At 31.2% G+C, this 19,006-nt stretch overlaps 1 protein-coding gene across 1 annotated transcript in view; it reads left to right on the top strand.

Moving 5' to 3' along the window:
* Positions 1-5,278: 5,278 nt before the first annotated feature.
* LOC125049932 overlaps positions 5,279-19,006 on the top strand; it is a 29,361-nt gene continuing 15,633 nt past the window's right edge. The window contains exons 1-2 of the mRNA XM_047649472.1: positions 5,279-5,307; positions 12,217-12,325. Coding sequence (XP_047505428.1) covers positions 12,232-12,325 — 94 coding nt within the window. The 5' untranslated portion in view covers positions 5,279-5,307; positions 12,217-12,231. The remainder of the gene's footprint in view (positions 5,308-12,216; positions 12,326-19,006) is intronic.

The following is a 19,006-nucleotide window of genomic DNA, read 5'->3' as shown; positions in this document are numbered from 1 at the left end:
GATATTTAGCCAATTGATTAAACAGCTAGGCAAATGACTTGGATCGTTGACCGTTTCATTACTTCCACATATTCATATTCTAGTATCACCCTATCGTACGAATGACCTAAGTATTAGCCAGCCAGTTTATTAATTGTTGTAACAAACTCTGCGGCTGAATACAATTCAGGCCGCTAGTTGAACGGAGCTGTTTAGTGCGACATATATTATACGGAAGTTTTCATATGATTATTTCGGGAATAGTTGGGAACTGGTATTCTGAATAAATTTGAATACATTTAAATTTTTCTATGGGCTGTAGGGTTAGATATAAAAAGATAACGTCTTTATAAGTAGGTCATACTTTACTATACAAAAGGGTATATGAACGTATGTTTTGGTATAGAAGCAGTTGATACTGGAAAAAGAATTTGGTAGCAGTTTATTATTTTTTATCGTCTTGTATTTTATTTATAAAAGAGCAAAATTATAAATTGGTTTTTACTCTTTATATCTTAATCTATCGGGTTTTATTCTATGGACTTCAATTACATCAAACCCTAATTTTCAATTTCTGTTTGGGTTCACTTCATACCCGTGTTATAACTGTTTTGTTGCAAGGTTTGTAACATAGATGCCACTATTTTACAATATTTAGTTTTCTAATAGGGTTATCAATCCCAAAACATAGATGTCATGACTTTATAAATACCATTCTGTAAAAGAGCCATCTACCGCGCTAAAGCGTAAGATTGGACAAGTTGCTACGACGTAGCACGTATGCTACGAGGAACAGAAGAAACTTTTTAAAATTGTTTAACTTTTAGTAACTTTATGATTAGACTCCATCTACTGAACAAACATGTTAACAGCTATTAGGGAATTTATTAAAATGTGGTATTCTAGGTCAAATAATATTGTTTGATAGATAGCGCTTGTATGTATAAGGATATATTATGTATATATGATACATAGATACGCTTTGTACTTCATAACAATTTTTAAACACGTTTGGTAGATGGTAATTTAACTATTATATGATATTTTTATCTGTGTTCGTTTAAGTACAAGACAAAAACAATAATGTTTACTGATAAAGATATATAAAGCACCACGTGCTTTGTACATTATTATTTATTATTTATTTGTTTATTTACTTTTTACATTACTTTGTTTAGTTTACTTTGGTACATTAAAAGAAAAACAATTAACATAAAAAATATTAGGGATGCAACGGACGGCCTTGTCGCTAACAAGCGATCTCTCCCAGGCAACCCGTAACGACAGGGACTGAACCTAGAAACTCTTGGCATTACCAACTGTGATACAAAATTATTTATGAATTTATGTATGGTAAACTTAATTATAAAAGATATCAACTAAATATGTATTTTTTCACAGCAATTCCAAATTCCTCTGTTTTTGTATTACAAAAATTTTATTTTTCAACAATCTTCCTACTTAGGTAATATTTGTTTCTGAGGTTTTCTACTGTTTGCCTGTGTTTTTTTCCTAGCGACTGAATTTTCTATGTTCTAATATAATTGATGTGTGTAAAATTTATGTTTTCATATTTTCTTGTATTTTTTTAGCACGCTCTTGTTTTACAACTTATAAATAAATCTAATTTTGTCTTATATATAAGGTAATTAGATATTTAAACGCTTAATTTGCGTCGTTATAAACAATTCTTCATTCTCAATAAAGGTAATAACTAAACCGAATACTCAAGAGGTCTAGCTCATTTAAATAATGAAAACTATAATTATTCATACAATGGTCGCTGAATTGACACCAATTGCGATATCGTGGCATACAGGGTAAATTATATTAGCTCATAAATATGAATTATATTATGTAAAGAAAAGTAGTCTCTTTATATTATTAAAAAGTTTCCATATCAATGTTTCCAAAGCCATGCGCCTACTTAATATTACTTGGGGTACTACATTGATACAAGTCATACAGAACGATAAAAAAATTTGGACCTGTTGTTGCGTGATTCGGTAATTTACCATATATTCCATTGGTTATTATTACACACAAAAATTAAAACTCAACTCTATATATAAGTCGTTCTTATCGGATTATAGAACTCTGAATCCTTATGCAATTATAGTGTCCTCCCACACCTTACTGTGATAAAACCAGCAGTTGCATAAGTTCATGAATTTATCTGTGACAAAGTAGGCTGTGGTTCCTACATTATGTGATTAATGTAGGTGCAGTTTCATAATTTTAAACTTGAATAAGTGTAAAACAAATCAGATAAAATCTTTAAATGAACTTACGGGAAGTTGACATTATGAAGTCGACTTCAACTGTCTCATTTTAAATAAGTGTAAAAATAAATTTAAAATTGGATTAACGAGTATTTTGTTTTTGTAAAAGACTGAAAAGAACATTTTCTTACCTCTGCGCGCAATTAACACTTTCTAATGTGTTAAAATTCCGATACCCACATCTCTTGGACCATAAAGTATAAGGGTTTTATATTATTTGTATTTTATGGTATTAGTTGGCGCTTATTATAAATAGCTAGGCTAGGCTATTTATTTAAAAGCAACTAAGGACAGAAATTTAAAAAAAAAAGTCAGATCCAACTTCAAATCTGGGCTGTGTGAAATGTGGAAGGTCACTAAAGACATCGTGCACCGACTTCAAGTCTTCGTCAACAACTGTCTTCGCCGTATCTCTAACGAGCATCTTTGGGAGCACTGCCAAGAAACCCTGATTAGCCAGCAGACCAGATGACGGAAGTGGATAGACCATATATTCCGAAGGTATTCCAATCCTATCCCCAACCAACCGCAAAGAAAGCGAAAGCGTGACGTTTAAGGCAAAGAGAGCCGGAAAGAATTGGAGCGAGGTAAAATACGAGACTCATGACCGAACGCGATGGAGAGTCACTGAGGACGCCCTCTGTCCCATTTAGTGGTTATCTGGACATTAAGTCAAGAAGGAAAGAAGCACTGTTTTGAAAACATGTAAAAAAGACACCATTGCTTATTATAGGCTATTAGGCTAGGCTTTCATATCACATAATTTTAGCGCTTTATTGGCCATTCTAATGAATCATCTCTATAAAATTTGATCTTCATTCATTGTAGGAGTTATTTGTTTGTTTGGAAATAAGTTCTATAATGCTCGAGATAAGGAGACAGGAAATTATTATGACATCGATGTCAGTAACAAAAATATATTTTGATATCATATTAAATTGATTGTAGACTTTTCACGATTTATTTAAACAAATTAAGTAATTTTAATTTATGACTGTGAGTGGTAATATTTGAAAATGATCATTTAGAGTTATAACTAGTTTATCTACGTAATTAAAGGGTGGTGATGGCACAATTAAATCATAATGTATATTAAAAAATAATTTAGGATGAATTTTTAAATCTTTTGGCTTTTGTAATGTAAAGAAAGTATGAATACTTATAAATACTTATTAATACTTATAAATACTTATTAATACTTATTAATCACACGTCGCAAAAAATACGGCCCACTTAAATTATTATCACGCATTTTTATCTATTCCAATTAACCTCCCAATTATAAGGACAAAAGATTCACCTATTTGAGGATGAAAAAGTACTTCCAAAATCCTTAAATTTTCAAAATTGATAATTTAAAATCTTTTGCATAACACCTGAGATAAACCTAGAACCTTTGTGATCGTTTTATGATATTTCATCGTGATGTTGTGATAAGACTATTTAAATTTATCTTTATAATAAATGACTTTAGCATCCACACCCACTTTTTCATAAAACAATGTCTAAATGCACCGTTTAAACTTAGTAATAATCATATGATTAGTGGCACTAATTCTAGTGATTCACGATGTTTTCCTTCACCGTTAGAGCACATGTTAAATGTGGACATTCCATTGGTGCACAGCTGGAGATGGAACCTACGACCACAGTGATGAGAGTCGCACGCTGAAGCCACTTGGCCAACACTGCTCTACCGTTTTAACTTAGATACTAATTTATTTCTTCACGGTGTAAATACAATTTGACCAAGAGAAACGAAAGAGTACTTAGTTAAAAGCTATTCGTAGATTTAGTTTTTTTATAAATAATACGATCAGCTAGCTATTGTTTAATATCTCATGATAATATTTATGGGGTATATACCTATATGAGGAACATAAATTCCAAATGCAAATACTTCCACCGAAACTACAGAAACACGCTTATTAAACATGACTGGCACATCAACAACAGAACTACAGGTTATGTTTGCTTTATATGTTGTCTAATCGTCAACAGCTATTCTCTCGTGACTTTGATTTGTGAGAACGAAATAATTCAGCATCTTGTCTATGTATGTGAAATTGTGCGACAAACATATTAAAAAAAATTGCCTGTATACATAATGTTTCGCTCTTAATATATATAACAATCAAATCGCAGAATATAAAAGTAATACATAATAACCTAAAAAAAGTATAATATAATAACTAAAATATATTATTAAAAGGCAAGGTTCCGAAGATACTGGCAGCGTTCCTCCTATGAATAGCTAGACTAATTCTTTGTATAATTATACATAAAGGATAATATTAAGTCCATGTTTAACATTAGTAGTCCATCAAGTGAGTGACCGCCTTCTCGAAATTCTTCCACTTATCTCTCATCCTCGCCACAAGTATCCAATGCTCCCCGCTATACTTTTTATTCCTAGAAATCTGGCCAGGTTTCTGGTGGGCGTCCTTTTTTTCTAATATAACTATTAAAGAACTCCGAACAATAGATAGTCAGATATTATTATATAAGTTAATTATTAAAATCTGTGCGACGCTCTGGTGGACAGAAAAAATATCCAATTTGTGTTTCTACCCCACTGTAATAAACTTCTTATTTATTTCAGATTATGTATACAATAAATAAATAAAAAAAAATTATTAATTAACTATAAACTATAGAAGTCTTTGGACTGCAGCAAGTGGCCTTACGGCTAAAATACTATATCTACGAAACCAGAAAATGCGATAATAGTAATGTATTAAAAAAATTATATCTAATGTTTTCTAACTTCTCTATGGACTCGGACTTTTCCACAGGTAAAATAAAGTATAAATACATAAAAACATATCATATATAAGACGAACGTAGGAGACTTAATCTAATATATAAAAAGATACCCGAATAATTACAATAGGCAATAAAATTCTGCGATTGCGTGAAAAGTTGTAAAGTTCTGAATGAAAAGTTACGTAGGTGACTCGGCGCGTTTCACGTATAAATAGCACGGGGCTGGTACGCCGTGGTTAGATAGCTTTCGGACGCAACCACCGGTGGAACACCCTCACTTGTAAGTAATATTTTCAGTATTTTTTTAATAATTATTTATTGAATGTTGAATGTTTAAATTCTTGTTACCCTGGTGTGGCATTTCTGATATTTTTTATTCTGAATAATACATTAAAAACTTCAATAATAATAAACTTTTGACTAATGGTAAAATAACTTTCGAAATCGATCTAGTAATTTTTTTAAATAATCATTTTTTGAATGTTGAATCTTTAAATTCTTGTTACCCTGGGGCGGGCATTTCTGATATTTTTAAGCTAGGCTAGGAGTAGGTTCCACAATTATAGCTATAAAAAACTTTGAATAATAAAATTAAAAACTTAAATAATAATAAACATTAAATATTAGTATAATGTCTATTGTTTTAAATGCAACCTGTTTTACTAATGGTAAAATAACTTTCGAAATCGATCTAGTAATTTTAGAGTGTGTGTTCGTTAATCAAATTTTTCCATTTATAAAATAAATAGATGAATTAAAAATTACTTTGCTATAAACTAATCGTAGAAGTTTTACACGCAAACAATTAGGAAAAACTATTTAAACTTCCCTAATTTTAACACTTTTTTTAACCATTTTGTTACTTTTGCTGATAATTGAAGTTTATATTTGTATATTTTATTATATTCTTACAATTTGACTTTCCAATAACTTAATACAAAACAGCGTTTTCTTTTTTAATTAAAAGTTAAAATAATTAACAATATTAGTAACGAACTACCATTATTGTTAAATATATCTCAGATTGGATGCCTGCAATTTAACTTATTAAGACTAGAAACAAAATTTTCTATTACAAATAATAAAATAGAAGCTTGGGCGGCCGCAGAGCAGGCGGAAAATAATAAACGGCTCAAATATAAAAATATTTCCTCCAACTTCGACTTTGTTCTCTTTATCACACACAAGCGCTAATTAAAGATTTAATTTGGCGCCTGTTAGATAGTACCGGTGACCCCAGAGCTGGTGCTTTTCTCGCTCAACGAATAAGTACCGCAATACAGCGAGAAAATGCTGCCAGCTTTAAAGGTACACTGCCGCGGGTACCAAACTTTTTAAATTTAATAAATAAAACTCATAGTCTCAATATACAAATGCCTATACAATATTAAAATTAAGTAAATAATATTAGCAACCCAAGCCATAAATTTCTTAAAAGATTTTGATTAAAAAATTCTATTAATCTCCTATTTCGGTCGTTAAAATACTGTTTGACTCTATTTCGTATTTTAATTCATGAAATAAAATTAACGTCTGTATAGATTACATCTTCTATTTATATAACATTCTCCAAAAATGCTTGAGTCTATAAAAGTGTACCTATAATATATTTAAGAATAGGTTGTTAACTATGTTTAGTTGGCTTGTAGGTGGGGCCCATCCGAGATATTTATTTATATAGATATTTTTTTATGATTTGATATAAAATTAATATTTTAACCCTAAATTATCAAACCCAACCTCCATTTTTAAATATCGATATTTGTACTACCAAAATCAAGTAAATGGCAGCACAATATTGCCGAGTCAGATAGTTTAGATACTAAAAGAGAAACTGAAAATATATTAACAAAAGTTAAAATCATACAATAGACACCGACGATGTATATTTGTGAGTCTAATTAATACTTTTACGTAGCTTTTTGGTAATTAAAACTCTTTTGAAAACCTTATTTCATTGTTCGTTTTTCTATAATGTAAAATGATTGTGTTCGTACACAATTTTTATTTTTAAATTATGGCAACATAAAGTGTCAACTCTATATTATAATACATATATAAAATTCTCATATCACAATGTTCGTTCCCAAACTCTTCCGAAACGGTTCGACCGATTGGTATAATTTTATGCATATTCAGTAAGTCTTAGAATCGGTTACTATTTATCTTTCAAACCCCTAAGTGATAAGGGGTGTCCACCCCAAAAAAATTTTTTAATCTTTTAGACAATTTTTTTTGTTTTTATTTTTTATGATACAACATATAAAAATAAATACAACCCTTAATTTACACCCCTTTACGATTAACCCCTATTTTTTATTTGTTAATTAAAAATTAAAAATGGCATTCATAATACAGTTTTTTTTCGACTAACTACTACTACACTAACTTACTTGTTATCTAGTAGGCTGGTGATTATACACAAAACTGATTGTTTCTACTCACTCTATTAAAAGTATATAAAAATACCGAGATGAAAAAACTGATTCGGTCACTAAAACCGTGTTACTAGGCTAAATGTTTTTTTTTATTAATTCCGGGTTGTCAATAGGGTAAAACGTCTCCACTAATGATGTGAAAACTGAATAATACAATATTGAACTACAAACGTACGAATGTTGAAACTATTTAACCCTTAAAAGTTAATTCTGTAACATAACTTATAATTGCTAACTCGGATAGTCATTTGTTTTGAATATAATTAAAGGCAAAATTTAAAGCAGAAACGGAACAACTAGCCATACTATTTCCTTTCGTCCGTTCTGGAAATAAATGTAAATATTTTTTTTACAAGCATAACTTACAAGACTGTTGACTGAAACTTTACATTTAAATATGATCGATTCAAAAAAAATACCGAAGGAATACCACGTCCTTTTGTTGTATGTAGGTATTACGACTCTAACTACAAATCTTAATTGTTTAAATTACTGTTTTAATTCTATATTGAAATTCAAATGAATGTTTTGCTATTACATACTTAGTGTACGAGAGTTAATTATATTGTTTTCATACCTCTAAGTATAGTGACGATATATAATATATATATCATTTTATTCTCATTTATTTGGTCCTGTTTCGTGGTCTTCCCACACTTCTCAACCCCGCACATTTGAATACAAATAATACTTAAAATAACTATGGCATCGAAATTTCGTTATTACCAATGGGTTAGTCAATTACAATACAAATTATATCAATATTTCTCAATTATCACTTCCCTCAAAATTTGTTCATCAATCAAATTTCTAAATTACAATTTCCGCGGCTGACTCAAGGGATTCCCCAATCAATGTCGATTAAAAAATCAAAAATTATTTATTGTTAAATATCATCACATTATTATATTTTAACACGGTAACTTCATAATAAAATATAATTTTCTTATTTTAATTTATTCGCAGAATTACGGCCCGGAGACAACATGTCAGGCAATTAAAATTACAGAAAAATGACAAGCGATGTTCATTTTCAAATCTACATAAAGAAAGAAATATCATATCACATTTATTTTTAATTTTCCCTTATTTTTATTATTGCTATGTAGGTTAAGAATATTTGATTGTTATAATAAATAAATACCATTATAAAATAAATAAATAAAATTTAAATATATTAAATATAAATCGCGATGATATGAGCAGTTATTAACTTACAAGAGTAGTGCCGAAGTTTTAGTATAAACATAAATAATTAAATAATTATTTATTCCAGTAAATACTACAAAATATACATATGCATTCTATACATATTCTTTACACGCTAGAGTTTGCTTCGGTCACTTCGACTGGGAATCGCATGTCTTACATATCCACAACCTTCTATTAGTTCTCTTTATAATTTATAATAAATAAAAATATAATTAAAAAAATTAAATTCGATTTGGCGTTGACATTATATAGCAATATATAGCATGCAATTTTGATATAATTCACTCAATATCCGTAGAAGCGATATCGCAACCTTCGAACCGCGCTATACACAAACTCAAAATTTCTGTTGAAATTGCTATCCCTTGCATGTGGCACAGAGAACGGCACATTACTCTTAATCCTATGTGCAAAAATGACACTTTAAAAAATAGAAAATGGCAAGTTTTAGACCAGGGAATATAGTGTGGCACAAAAGCCTCATCACCTACTTGGCCATAGACAAATATACCAATTAAACAAATGTAAAAATGGCCATTGACGACGCCTGTGGTCGTCATAGATAATTGTGGGGTTTATAATTTATTGTTTATCGTCTGCGGAGTTTACAAAGCGAAAATAAATTATTTGTCAACGCTTCTATTCAATGTAATTTATGAATGTTCTTTTAAATTAACTATCTCGTGCATTACCCACTTTATAGTTTTCTTTCAAAGCTAGTCGCCAGAGCACGTCATAGCAAAGACATGCAAATCCATTGTTTAGATAAATGCCATTTCTTTGTACGTACCGTTGAGGTCTAAGTGAAAACAATTTAAAATTGAACGTGATTTATATTTTTTTAATATCTAAAAGGCGAGAATTGTTCACTCTACTACATTGTAATATGAATGTTATGATCTAAAATGAAACCATATTCAATTGATTAGTTTTTGGAGTTACACAGTAATTTATTGAATATATTTTATGAAGTATATAGATGATGATTTTAAGTACATAACGCAACACAGCTTTGTCCTTATATTCAATTCAATGTTCTAAGCAAAAGCACATTTGCATTTGCAAGCACATGAACAATGTAGTCATACATATTACCTTTTCCGCCATTTTTATATACACACACATGATCGTTAATTTTTAATAGTATTATTATGGTTTATTCTAGCATAAATGCCATAGCACACATTTGTCTCTGTGCCTGAAATATTTTTAATTATTAGCGCATGTATGGTATTCACTTTAATCTAAATGAAACAATAATTTGTGGCAGATCATTATACTTTAAAACATGGTGTACTACAGTGATATTCTTGCTAATTTAATATAATAATTAAGATAAATTCGGAACTGATTAAAGGTGGAGCCGAGATTCGACAAATTTACCGTAAAACTTATATTATCACTATCAGCTCTTAACTTAAAACATTGCTCAGTTCTCTGCGGAGTCTGCGATTAGAAAAGATTTATACGTTTTGAAAACAATAAGATGTCGAAACTACAGGAACTTTGTCAGTATATGACCACTACATAATTACTTCTTGAACACGATAAAACAGAGGCTTTTCATTTAAACCCAACTTTATAAATGTACGAAAGGAACTGGAAATCTAATTGTAGAGTAATTTTAAATGTTTTTGACGTTCATAATAGTTTGGTACACTAGGTTACTTAAATGACACTACTGCGACGCCTTAACTGAAAAGGCGTAGATTTTTTTGGCTCTTCATTTCCTTTTTTTTAATTGTCTCAGCACAAAGATGTCATTTAACATTACGAGAGATTACGGATCTAGAGATTACGGGGTATGGTTAAAAGAAGTATTAAGAATATCCATAGCCCAAATCATCTGCTTCATGAGCATGCGCCACATACACTCATTCACGTACATACCCTCACTTTTACACCATCACAAAACTCAGCCAAATTAGGTATTACTTAGTTAAATTTATTAAATATTTTTTGTTGTTTTTTTCCCTTTTGTTAATGTTTGAAGCTTTTAGTAAATATTATGTATTCCATCTTTGGCTTTATTTTTAACAATGTGTAACAATTTCATTTTATATGTAATTTTTGTTAGCTGTAGGATTACGATATAAACAGCCTGACTAATAAGTAATTGAAAAGTAACCTAATTTGCTAAAATAGATATTTAATATAAAAATGTGTCCAATAACACTACTTACAGTCTCCATTAAATAATATTAAGATAAGAGAATACTTCCAGGGTTTCAAATCTAAATATAATAATTTATCAAAGATTTCCAACGGAATAATTATTATTATCATAATAAACAAACAGACGTTAAACAATCTCGTAGTAATATTGTTATTTTTAATCAAAACACACCGGTTATAATCGACTGTTTATTCTGTGTACTAAGTTCACTAAGGTATCTTATGATTTCTCCAACTTTGAACCTCAATTTTCGATTGAGGCCATTAGTTATTTGTACAGTTAAAAATACATTGTTGTATTATCTTCTATCAAATTATAAATACTATGATACGTTTAATGAGAGGAACGAAATGTTTAGAATGTATTTTTATGATTATTTCTACATATATATGTTAATAAGATACAGTAGAACCTCGTTAAGTCGAACCTCGATAAGTCAAAAACCTCCAAATCTCGAAAAAATGTTTTGTTCCCTTCCCTTAAAACACCAAAACCTCCATTACTTGAAATCTTGACCCTCTGTTAATCGAAATAATCACCGAGTCCCTCCAAGCCATTTTGGTACATATTTTCACTCTATAACTCGAAAAATTAAATTTGACCTCTGTATCTCGAACATAGGAACGTTTTATTTTACAACCTTTACAACTTGATCATTTGGAATTTATTATCTCTATTGTTCGAACAAAAATAAGTTACCGACTTTAAGAACTTGCCGACAATGTGAGTACACTATTGTTTCTTAGAAAACATTTTAGGAGTATACAATAATAAATTTATGACTCATGGAAACACGTGTTTGCTTGCTTTGTGTCAGGTGTTCAATTTTTTTAAAATTTATAAGAATAAACCTCAAACTCTTTATGTCGAATCAAAATCCGCCTAAGTCGAAATCCTCCATAAGTTGAAAACTCTATAACTCGAATTTTTTGGCGTCTCCCTTGATGTTCGACTTATAGAGGTTCTACTGTATATACAAATAAATTAAATAAGGCTAAGTAAAACAGTTGATTTTCGTTCCCGCATAGGCCTCCGACGCTTCCTTATTTCGCGGTACATTTGTCTTTAAAAAAAGATTCTTTAGCTATTTTTGAGGCATGTACCTTAAACAATACTTTCTTTGCTCCTTTTTTTTTAATAATAAGAATAATTTATTTTCTCCCAAATAACATTCATATTTTTTTTCCCTCTTCAGAAATTGAGTAATGCCCCTACTCCACATTTCTTTAAACTCCTTATTATATGCACTACCAATAGGTTGTATTGTTTTGCTAAATAATCAGGTTCCTTTTTAATAACCTTACTTTTGTATATTTAATTAGTCGGAATAAGCAAGCGTAAAAAATCTAAATATTTGTTGCAGGAAACAACAAGAACAATGCAGAAGACAACGAGAGCATGTCTGCCCAGCGCTGCCGCTACAGCCTGTCTATCACTTCTGCTTATCATCTGCCTTACTGAAGGAGCTTCAGGTAATGTAACCATCTGAATCATTAAAAAAATCGGTGGCGCTACAACCTCTTTAGGTCTTGGCCTCAGATTTCTGTATCTGTTTCATGATCATTTTTAAATCTAATAGGCAAGTAGGTGATCAGCCTCCAGTGCCTGACACACGCCGTCGACTTTTTGGGTGTAAGACATGTCGGTTTCCTCACGATGTTTTCCTTCACCGTTCGAGCAAATGTGAAATGTTAAAGTGCACAGAAATAAAGTCCGAACCTATGATCTCTATGAGGTATAAGAGTCAGACACTGAAGCCACTAGGCCAACACTGCTCTGAATTATTTTTACTATTATTGATGCTCACCAATTTTTTGAAGTTATACTTCTTTTGGCGCGGTTCAACCTTGGTGAAACTATAAACAGAAAAAAATTAAATCAATACAAAAAGGAAAACAATAAACAAACAGAAATAGAAACAGCTAACAATCTTAAATTTATGGAGCCAAGCAATCACCACAGGTTGTTCAAAACATACCTTTTTATCTTGCAATTTACAGATGTTATTTTGAGATTTGAGGGGTCAATAATTAACAAGGCCCGGAACAATATATGAGGTCCGTTCTCCTCATATATATTATGTTTGCGAACTGTCCGAAATTTTAGGTTGCTTATCGGTCTCGTATGCGTTGAATGTTCGACACTTCTTCCCAGGGCAGAGTCAAAAAAGTTATCCTTGAGAAGCGAATATCGAACTTGTTCAGGGATTTCTATTATTCAACAGTGTCTAAAAATCTTAGGTCATATATTGGGTTCTCATTTTAGGGTCTAGAATGGTTTTTAAAATATCGAAATGCAAAGGGTTTGTTCTAAAATCTTTACCCCAAAACACCGTGGATCGTGAATTTTTCTCAAATGAAATACTCTTTGGAAACAATTTAAAAGTATTCATAGAAAACAATGTCTTTTGTTAGCAGTCACGTGACAGAAAAGTTTCAATTTTTATTTAAGGAATATAATTGTGAACTTGTTGACTTTCTTTAACTGTAATCTGTATTTTCTTTGAAGTAAAAACCGACCATAGGAATGTTTGACATCTCGAAATTTCTACTATTAACATCCCAGTAAAAGGGAATTCCGATGTTACAAAAAAAATTAGAGACTTAGAGTATGGCACCGTGTCTCTCAGGTTTTGAACGTACCAAAACGTTTTGTTTTTAAAAACACACTACTTAACTTACTATAAATGCCCTTTATGAAGTAATGGAAGAGGAAAATGTTAGATACGAGTATATTTCAAATCAAGAACCAGTATGTACAATACAAAAGAATATCTTTTATGTAAAGTCCAAGAGAACTGTTGACAGAACAAAATAAAGATTTGTATTTGTCTAACGAATAAAATATCGGACCAATTGCAAAAATTATTTTTCCATTAGAGAGCAAAATTATCCGGGAATATATTTCCTTCTTTTTAAAATTTTCACAAATAAACATAAATTTTGTTCTAATATAGACGAAACCACAGGAAAATGTCAAAATAAACAACAATAAAAAGCTAAACACGACAAAGGTAGCCTCAAGCTAAATTAAATATATTTTGTATAAAGAATATGTCACGAACATGTAATAGGTAAAAATGTACAGATACTCATATGTAATACCACAAGAGCTTCAAAATTATCGGGTATTTCCCGATAGGTTCGTTGCAAACAATTAATATAGTTGTCATGACGACGACAGTCGTCATGACGACTAAATTTGTTTGCAACGAACCTTGAGGGAAATACCAGATAATTTTGAAGCTCGAGTGGTATTCGGGGGATTATTTTTCCGACCCAAATGTCGGCCAATAGAATTGCACCATGAGACGAAATGTACAGTTAACAAATAAGAATTTCATAATGAATAAAACAACTACTTAATACTTTTCTTGAAGCAACGACCAGAGAAAATTTTCACAAAAAATTTTCAGTATAATACCATGTAGGTTGTACCACGTGACGTCGAATGGTGCAATTCTATTGGCCGATATTTGGGTCGGAAAAATAATCATATGTAATACCACAAGAGCTTCAAAATTATCGGGTATTTCCCGATAGGTTCGTTGCAAACAATTAATATAGTTGTCATGACGACGACAGTCGTCATGACGACTAAATTTGTTTGCAACGAACCTTGAGGGAAATACCAGATAATTTTGAAGCTCGAGTGGTATTCGGGGGATTATTTTTCCGACCCAAATGTCGGCCAATAGAATTGCACCATGAGACGAAATGTACAGTTAACAAATAAGAATTTCATAATGAATAAAACAACTACTTAATACTTTTCTTGAAGCAACGACCAGAGAAAATTTTCACAAAAAATTTTCAGTATAATACCATGTAGGTTGTACCACGTGACGTCGAATGGTGCAATTCTATTGGCCGATATTTGGGTCGGAAAAATAATCATAGATATTTTAATTTAATAATGCAACCAAAAATAGTCTTTATAAGCAGTTTATATACTGCAACTGGCACGATTTTCCTTAAAAGCAATTACGCTCCACCTTTAATACTCTTATTATGTTATTAGTATGATAGCTTTATGTTGTGACGAATAATACTATTTTAAATTGCGAAAAAGAAACATATTTCGGGGTTTTGATAATATCCTTACGTTGATTTTTTGTAACCACAAATAGGTATATGAGGTTTGATTCTACTTTCGTATCATATTATTAGTTATAGTTCCGGAATAAAACTGGTTTTTAGGTTTTCCCGTGCAATTCTTATTTCCATAACACATACTTAGAGTTCAACGAATAAATAATAAAAAAAAATAAAAAAAATATGTTTATTATGGAACATAAGATACATGTATCACTTATTCCACGTCATTAAATTTGAATTTGTAGGCATCCCTACTCGTCGGCAAAGAAGACAGAGGGTGTAGGCCGAGAGTAAAAGCCGGCGTAAAAAACTCTCGGTACTCTTTTAAAATAGCAAATCATCAAACAACACTTACTTGAACTGGTCCAGCTGTCTAGGAATTTTGTGCTTAGTAATATATTTTGCGACTCATTTTTATTAATATAGATAAAAGTAAAAGTTTATACATGTCTCTGATTTACGAAATGCTTTAAAAAATTTCGTAAACGCCAAATTGCTTTATTTACCTAAATCTACGTTTTGAGTCCTTCTCAGTTCCTAAGAAGAACTTCAACCGTAACATAATCGCGTTTATATCCGCCAAAGAAAATCTAATGGAATGAAAATATAAGATTTATATAATAAATATATAATAATCAAATTCCTTTTTTTCTTTATCCATTGTAACTACGATACTAAATACAAAAAACTTCAACCCACCATTGGTATTTCATTATAATTTTACCTCCTAACGTTTACTTAATCTCAAGAAAGTAAATTAGTGTCCCTTCAATTCACAAAAGAACATATTACATTATAAAAATATTGTATCCTTTTCAAAAGAACCTAATAGAACATTTCTCATAATACAAAATATTAATATTAGAAAATGTTGTATTTTGCTTGTAATATAAAAACTTTAGCTCCGGCCACAGTACGCTCTTAACGATAGTTTTCGTGTACGTGTATTCGATAATGCGATTTTTACTTAAGTTCGTGCTTCCGTTAAGTGGTTCATACTGCTCTAGTTTGTCATAGAAAAATCTATCTTACTATTCTCTTTGGCTAAATTTTTCATTATTGCCTAGTGACTTGAGCTCGTAGGTTCGTTCGCTGTGCACCGATAGACTTTTCTTTATATATACGCATGTAACAGTCCCTCGTAAGGTGAAAACGTCGTGACAAAACCGGCAAGCCACAACCCGAAAAATATCGATATCGTCAGACACAGGAGGCTGATCGTCTACTTTTTTATGGGGCAAACGACACTTGAAGTTAAGATTTTACCGCCGCCCATGGACACGCGTAACACCAGGTTGGCAAGTGCGTCGCCAGCTTTTAAGGCTTCTTCTCTTGGAGGTCCCTAAGTCATAACGGTTCAAAAATACCTGGAATGTCAGTTTGTTCCATAAAATTGGTGGTGTGCGGCAAGAAGTGTCCATAAAGCGCTCTGTCGTGGAACGTGGTCAAGGTGGGGTGGAATTAAAAACTGAACTACTTATCTGATTCAAAAAAATATCAAGAAATCTAAGACCAAGACGAAGAGAGGATTGTATTGCCGCTGGTAGTTCTTTCTTATGACCTATACCACGATTTATGTATCTATTTTTATGATCCACAATCGCATTACTGATCATGAAAGGTAAAAAATTCTCTTAAATCACGTAGTTCCATAAGCTGATAACGTTACTTTGTACTTTTGACAGATTACCGAATTCAATAAACACAGACTAACTTTATAACATCTTTGTGTAAATGTTTCTTGATTAGATTGTCTTAATGTGTACGTGTTCTGATTGTTATCAGATTTTTGGGTTGGCTTATTTGAAGCGACCATATATTTATTTAAAAAATTGTTTTGCAAATCTTCTGCAACAAATGCTTTGCTTAACATGTGAACTTTCAGGTTAAATATCATTACCTGATAAATATTTAAATATCATTCAATATAAATAAAATACAATGATTTTGTTAAACAAAGTTGATAATAAATTAATCTCAACTAATTAAGTTGAAAAAATAGTAAATTACATATGTTCGTAGTGTTCTGTAAGATTATTTATATTTGGAAGGTTTTCCTTAAAGTTTTGAGCATTGACCCCGGTTGAGTAGTAACTTATTAAACATTGCTGTATTAAATCGTTAGTTTTTTAAGATTTAATTTTAAATTATTCTAAAGTTTATTTACCATAGATATATAGCAACACCTAAAGATAGCATAGCCGTAGATTGCTACGGCTAACATTACTGCTATGGCGCGGGTTTACCCGATTGCTAAAAAAATATTAAACTTCTCGCCAAAACTCAGGTTACTTCAGGCCGGCCATTCAATAGTTCAATAGGTCTAAAATCCTTCCTTTAGGTTGAGCAGCACCTCCCTTCCTCCACAGATCCAGAAAAAATGGCCTCTTTAAATCAGTCATTTAAGAGGTTTTAGGTTTAATTTTTTAATAGATATATAAACTTTTTTCAGTTATGCTTCTATACTTTTAAATAGATTAACACGGCTACGACGAATATCCATACAATATTTTCAGGACAGATAAACATTAAACAACTTTTATAATCAATTGTATTTCGAGTATCTTTAAACCTCAAAGGAAACTGTAAATTATTTGCTATGATAATAAAATCTCATTTATATTCAATAAAACTGCGTTTGAACACTTGGAAACTAAACGGTTGCAATGCACAATCGTTTGAGTTATGGAAATTCAATACCCAATGGAAACTTAACGGCCCACTTATTATAATAATTAAACGGAGCTTAAAGCGTTTATGTTTAGATATAATCTACGCGACTCGAAAAATTCGAAATTTAAAATGATTTCTAATCTGTTCCGATAGTCAATTGTCAAAATTAATTTACTTTTTAATGATCTTCTTTACTATTTCATAGTCTATGTTTTTTATTTGTTCTTTTTGATTAAACCTTCTTGAACTTTTAGTTATTTAGCCTAATCTATAAAACTGTATACGATTTAGTAAATATTTGAGGCTATATTTTATGTCGGCATTAAAACCTTAATATGATTGGTGCTCGTTCGTTTTACGACCGGACAAACATTTCTCCTACAGTAATTAATTGTATGGCGCAGACTTAATCCTTGATTTTATAAAACAAATTTGTAATTTAAAATTTCTAGGAACAAATAAAAATACGAATATTTTATAGACTTTATTTTAATGATTACTTAAGCATTCACAATTGATTTATTTAACACTTCATTACAAAGGTACTTTAAAACAGGTAACTTAAATGGAGGAAAGCAACCGTCCCTTGTCACTAACAAGAGATTTCTTCCAGGCAACCATAGTAAGGGAAAAAAGTACGTTACTAAGAAAAAAAAATTACAAAATACAAGACTTCACTGGTTACTTGGTAGTGCATTTTATTCCAAGTTCCAGTTTCGGATATCAGATAGTCTAGGATATTGAAGGCTTGTGCCGTAAAAAATAAACAAACGCAAACATCCCATTGTCTATTCAAAACTAGAACTGTTTGCTACCAGCCTGATTAACTTAAAAGTATAATCAATGGTGAAAGGTTGTGAACTTCGTTATAATCACATATTGCTAGTATTTACATGAGTGTTGGGGCAGGTCTGCACGCGTGCACAGACTAACGAATAATTGTTGCACAGAGACAAATTAAAAAGTAAAACAATATTTTCTCTAAAGTCGGTAGTTCATGTCTGGAGCGGACTATCTGTTTCCGGTTCCGGTTCGGTTTTTGTCTAACGCTGTATAATTTTGAGGGCGATGAGTCTTTCACTTGCTCGGTCCATCCGTTGGTGAACGGCCATGTTTTGGCTTCTGTGTTACCACGATCAGGTTCTCCAAGTTCTCATCGCCTCTGCGCATTGTATGCCCGAAATATGATATAACTCGTTGTCGGCGTATGGTAGATAGGCGATACCAGAGTTGGGTCATGATCGATATGTTGGTGTGCTTCGCAGTCCACGGTATTCTTAATTCGCCTCCAGCACCCAGAAAACAATATTATGCCATTATAAAATTTGCTAGACTTCGAAATTTTATGTAGAATTCGGTAGGGTTCCGTTCCTCAAGTTTTCT

The sequence above is a fragment of the Pieris napi genome, chromosome 5, assembly GCF_905475465.1.
Source record: "Pieris napi chromosome 5, ilPieNapi1.2, whole genome shotgun sequence".
Lineage (NCBI taxonomy): Eukaryota > Metazoa > Arthropoda > Insecta > Lepidoptera > Pieridae > Pieris > Pieris napi.
This window is presented reverse-complemented; position numbering and strand designations above follow the sequence as displayed.